Source organism: Sinocyclocheilus anshuiensis, unplaced genomic scaffold (genome assembly GCF_001515605.1).
Source record: "Sinocyclocheilus anshuiensis isolate Anshui unplaced genomic scaffold, SAMN03320099.WGS_v1.1 scaffold960, whole genome shotgun sequence".
Taxonomy (NCBI): domain Eukaryota; kingdom Metazoa; phylum Chordata; class Actinopteri; order Cypriniformes; family Cyprinidae; genus Sinocyclocheilus; species Sinocyclocheilus anshuiensis.
In genome coordinates, this window is record NW_015549635.1 from 3286 (window position 1) to 8644 (window position 5359).

At 40.5% G+C, this 5359-nt stretch overlaps 2 protein-coding genes across 2 annotated transcripts in view; both read right to left on the reverse strand.

Moving 5' to 3' along the window:
- Positions 1–864: 864 nt before the first annotated feature.
- Positions 865–1955, reverse strand: LOC107659719 (splicing factor 1-like). The gene is made up of 2 exons (XM_016448742.1): positions 1792–1955; positions 865–1708 (listed from the first exon to the last, which is right to left on the reverse strand). The coding sequence occupies exons 1-2, from the start codon at positions 1931–1933 to the stop codon at positions 1527–1529; spliced, it is 324 nt and encodes a 107-aa protein (XP_016304228.1). The 5' UTR covers positions 1934–1955; the 3' UTR covers positions 865–1526.
- An 819-nt stretch (positions 1956–2774) lies between these two features.
- The window catches only part of LOC107659718 (splicing factor 1-like), an 8376-nt gene continuing 5791 nt past the window's right edge, over positions 2775–5359 (reverse strand). The window contains exons 5-11 of the mRNA XM_016448741.1: positions 4519–4671; positions 4331–4420; positions 4027–4210; positions 3802–3917; positions 3592–3699; positions 3272–3458; positions 2775–3028 (exon numbers count right to left, since the gene is read on the reverse strand). Coding sequence (XP_016304227.1) covers positions 2798–3028; positions 3272–3458; positions 3592–3699; positions 3802–3917; positions 4027–4210; positions 4331–4420; positions 4519–4671 — 1069 coding nt within the window. The 3' untranslated portion in view covers positions 2775–2797. The remainder of the gene's footprint in view (positions 3029–3271; positions 3459–3591; positions 3700–3801; positions 3918–4026; positions 4211–4330; positions 4421–4518; positions 4672–5359) is intronic.

The following is a 5359-nucleotide window of genomic DNA, read 5'->3' on the forward strand; positions in this document are numbered from 1 at the left end:
TAGTATGGTTGAACTGGATCATCGAAGGTCAGAAGCAAAGACATTGGTTAATAGAATGGGATTAAATACATAAAGGATATTTGTGTTGTTTAACATTTAATTATGGCAGGTTTGCGTCATATTCTGTGTTGCATTATTTTTATTCGTTTTGAGGAATACTGAATCATTTTTTTTTTTTTGTGAGTGATTTGAATTAATGCATATTCATATTTATTTTAGAACTACAGTAACATCTGATTTCTCAACATGGGGATAGGAGAGCTGTCAATTAATACATTGAAAAAAAAAAGTAACTTGCGTTACTTATTTGAAAAAGTAACTCAGATATTCTCTTGTAAATTAAAAAGTAATGCATTACTTTACTAGTTACTTGAAAAAAGTAATATGATTACGTAACTCGCTTTACTTGTAATGCGTTACTACCCCCAACACTGCTGATCCCCCGGAATAAACCAACTTGATGTCAATGTCCAGCAAAAATCCAGCAAAGTCCCTTGAGCCACCATTTAACTGCAGGCTCTTGTTATTATGGCCTCCTATTTGCTTTTTCAGCTGCAATCCACTTTCTCAGACTGCACTTCTACCTCTTATATACCGTGCACAACAGGCGTATCGATTTTGTCAAAGTAAATTGAAGCCACAACTTCTTCAAATGAAGTTAAAGCATCCATTCTTTTATTTAGCAGCAAGACAACAAAAATAACACAACTAGTGTGTTTTTAAGCACTAGGTGTTAAGCACAAAAAAAAAAAAAATTATATTTGAAAGTTTAAATTTCTTGGAAGGAAAAAAAACCTTGAGTTAAGATGGTTAATACTAAGCAGAAAGACTTGATGTTAGTTCAACAAATGTGAGAGATGACAATTCAACACCATGCCAACTTTTATTTAGTTGAATGCTTCATTACAAAAATATTGAAATACATTTGGAAGGCAATTAATGAAAAGTTCTTTTAAATAAAAACAATTTAGCAAGGGATGGGATACAAGGTGAGAACAAAAATTATACGGACCACCTAATAGAGTAAGCCAATCATCTACAACATCTTGAAGACATAAATGCCTTGTACTATGCAGCAACAAATGCACAGTTGGTTAAGAGTGTAAATGGTTGTTTATACACCTGTTGGAATGTTGCTAACTGAATCTTAAGCAGATGTCATTTTTACTAACTGGAGAGGGTTCAAAAAGAAAACATGAAAGCAGGCTGGCAGAAACAAAAACAAACACACATTCCCTGCACATCAACATGTTCAACAAATACTCAACCAACAGAAGAAATACTAGTTAAAAATCATTAACAATTGAAGCAAATTTACAAAATTAACCACACCGTCTGTCCCTCTCACTAGCTCGATTTCTGTGTCCAAGCATGGGAAACAAATCTGAACCGAGGCCATCAAAAAAATAAACCTTTAGCAACTAATCACATCAAGCTGTGAAATGAACAGAACTAGGTACAGTTCTGTGATGTATATTTTAGGCATCACTGCATGGTCACAGGCCCATAGAGACTAAATAGAGCCTTTAACTCTGGGGCGGAGGCGGTGGAGGTGCAGGGGGCATCCCGTAAGGTGGCATACCGGGAATCCCCATCATGGTCACAAAGTTAGGGTCCATGGGTGGGGGTGGGGGAGGAGGTGCGTACATCTGCGGCTGTTGCCAGGGTGGCAGGTTTCCAGTGGCAGGGGTGGATGTGGTGGTTGTATCTGGGAAAACAAAAAATAATTCAGTCTGAGCCAAAAGGAAACCCTTTAATGACATCAACTGTGTACTACTCTAATACACTTACTCTGTTGCCATGGCAGTGGAGTGCTGGTTGCCATGCTGCTGGTGGGTGGTGGGGGAGGGGCCTGCTGTTGCCATGGTGGCAGAGGTCCTGAGGGTGGAGGTGGTGGTTGGTTGTTGGGGGGAGGTGGAGGCGGGGGCATCATACCCCACCAGACAAGGGAAGGAAACACTTTAAGCAGGGATGCACGATATTGGAATCGGCAGATAATGGCGTAAAATGTAAACATTGGTATTGGCCCGATATGAAAAATGATGCCAATATGCCTTGATGTTAAGACAAATATGCTCATGTGCTCAGGGTGTGCTAGTGATAAGATAAGCAGTGTGGTCATTCTTGAAGCAAACTTTTGCCTAAATGGTGATTAGATTTACTGTTTTGGATAATTTAATCAGAGAATGCACGTCCAGTGTGTGATAGAGTCAACTGTCATTAGCACATGCAGCAGCTGCAGCCTCCCCGGGGTCCTAATGCCTGTCCCGTAAGCCTTTTATTTACTTAGGGGGCACTGTTGGCCTACTTGTAATAAAATGAAAGTAAAATACACAAATACCATTAATATTGTGTTTTTGATTAAATAAAGTGGTAATCAATATCATAAAATTAAATAATTTTTATATACACAGATTTATTCATTAACGTGTATAGTTTTTTTTTTCCCAAACGTATTATGAAACTTAAATACACAGCTCTAAAAGATTTTCAGAAGTTTTACAACTCTTTTGCTTTAAACCATCTTCAAACGTTAAATCTTCAAATAAAATGTTAAGGTTACCACTGCAGTTGTCCGAGACAAAAATCCCTAATTTTAAGCTTTCTGGAACACTTAAGTATCCAAGTATGAAAGCATGCATTCTTTAATATTCCCAAATACAGATTGTCAGTCGAGTTTTATAGGAAATTTTTCCCAATGTAAGAGGAAGCAAATATCCATTTGTATGCTTCTATCTTTCCAGGTAAATGTTTTATGCTCCATTAAGCAGGAATTGTAGAACCGAGACCCTAAACATCACAGGTCACACTCACCCATGGGGTGTCCGGGTGGTGCTGGGCCTTGGCTCATTGGAGGAGGGGGTGGCTGCATCCAGGGTGGAGGCATTCCATTGGGGTTTGGCGGCATATGAGGGCCGCCCATGTTTGGCATTGGTGGAGGGAAGTTGTGAGGGCCACCAGGACCCTGGTGCATGCCATGGAAATTCCTGTTATCAGTAGGGCCCGAATTCATCCAAGGAGGGCGATTCTGAAAGGTCATCACGTGAATAAATTACTTTTTTTTTTTTAAATAGAAAAATACAAATTAGCTAAATTGTAATGATATTTCACAACATTACAATTTTTACTGTATTTTCAATCAAATAAACACAGCCTTGGTGAGCATGAGACTTTTTTCAAAAACATTTACCGATGTAAAGCTTTTGAACAGTAGTGCACATTATGAAGAAACTAGCATCCAATAAGGGAAAATGGATGTCTTTGGGCTTACTGGTGGTGGCTGGTTGTTGTTGGGTCCTGCAGGACGAGGTCCACTAGGGGGAGGATTGCTGTGGCCCCCACTGGAGGCAGGGATTGGAGCCTCTCCTAACTCTGCCATCAGAGACAAGTACTCTTTATCCATTCGGGCCTTATCCTGAGCAGACTGGGGTGGTTCGCCAGGTCGTTGTGCAAAGGAACTGAGAAGAAGAGAAATACAATGAACCAATGAACTGTGCTGTCTGAACTTTACTTGACATAACCAGAAGGAGGTAAACCACTTGGAAGAGGGAAAAAAATGCATCACCGCTCATCATTGGTGGATGGGGTTACCTGGTAAACTTGCAATCTGATGAGATGTGACCTGCTCCACCACACTTTGTACAGACAGTTGTGTTTGTGATGCTGCGAGGCTCTGTGCTCTGCCATGGACGTAAGATTCTGAGAGAGAAAAAGTACACATTGATGAGTACCAAACATCTGCAACATTTACTCGTCTGCTGCTCCGAGAAAAGGTCAAGTAATCTGCATCAAGTCTCTCACCTGTTATCATCCTCTCTCAGAGTGCCATTGAGTCGTGCCAGCTCCCTCAGCTGCATCTTTCTCAGATCATTCTGGTCTTCAGGGGTCTCAATACCCTGCTTGAGGATATTACGAATCTGTGGACAAAAAGAAAGCACTTTTTTATTAAATGGATTTCTGAGGCGAGTATTAATTCCGAAAACCTGTTTTGACTTCCAAGTACAAGAATGCCTGAAGTGGACTCACCTGCTCTACAGCTTTCTTGACATTCTCCATGGTGTTAGCAGTGACCAGTGCATGAAGAGGTTCATCTTCTCCTGGAAGCATCTGTCCATCCTTACGGCCCACCTTTCCTTCCTTTACTGAGCCTTTACCACGAATCATGATCTTAGCACAGCACTCCTTCTCAATGTTTTTCAGAGTGTTTCCACTGGGGAAATAAAAACACTAGACCAGTGAGAACTTACTTTGTGACATACAGTAGTGACTCAAATCCACCAAAAAAATATAATAAAATAAAATATTGAGAGCTCAAAATCATGCAACTCACCGTGGGCCAATCAAAAGCCCAACAAAGTTGATCTCGGGATATTCATCCTGAGGAATCATCACCTTATCACTGACCCGAGTAGCTGGTGGTCTTTTTGAAAGGAAAAACAAAAATATTTGACCAGTAAATATCTGACACCAGGGCCAGAGAGAGGGCAAAAACCAAGAGTTAATTTGTAGAAGACATACTTGTAGTCAGCAGGGGGTTTGAATTCAGGGTTCAGTCCCACCATCTCTGTAATAAGAGAATGTCTCTCTTCCTCCAGTTTCTTGCGTGTCCGATATTCACGCGTGTTAAGCCTCTTCCCCTCACTGTTGTAGATGGGCTCAGGAGATGGAGACCTGCGAAAAAGAATGAACAACAGAAAGATGCAGCACAAATTCAAAATCTTAAAGCAGTACTTACACCCTCAACAGTAAAACATTCAATGGCTTGCCTACTCTTGACTGAAATTTTGACTTGTTCTGTGGTCATTTAAAAAGTGCATGGGATGCCCCAGAGTGCTCACGTTCTAATGGGAAAGACGAGAAAGGGGGAAAAATGGCTATAACAAAAACGTACTATACTGAACCATTGAAAAAGCAGAAAACATTCTACAGATCAAAGAGCTTGAAGCTCAGAATAAGAACATCAGCAGCTTCTAAAACTGACTTCAAAATGTGGCGCCAAAGAGTCAAACATTATTAAAATGGGTCTTTATAGTCTCGATATTATCTGGGAGATGAAAAATAGGACAAATATCCGAGGCAAACGGGGCAACCAACACACTTGAAAAGCGTCTGTTCTTGAATTCTGATCTAAACCTTCACACTTTCTCAGAGAGCATTCCAACTGTTACCGTCCCCTTGGATGGTGCTGAAAACCTGTTAACCTGCCCAATGAGGTTCTGTGCTTGAAAAAAGTTACGGGAGGGGGAATTTGGGTTAGAGAAATAAATTTGGATTAAATATTAACTTCAACAGCTCTCAAACAAGACAGCCACACAAGCGTGACAAGTTCATGAGAGGCAACCCGAAGAGGAGAAAAGTG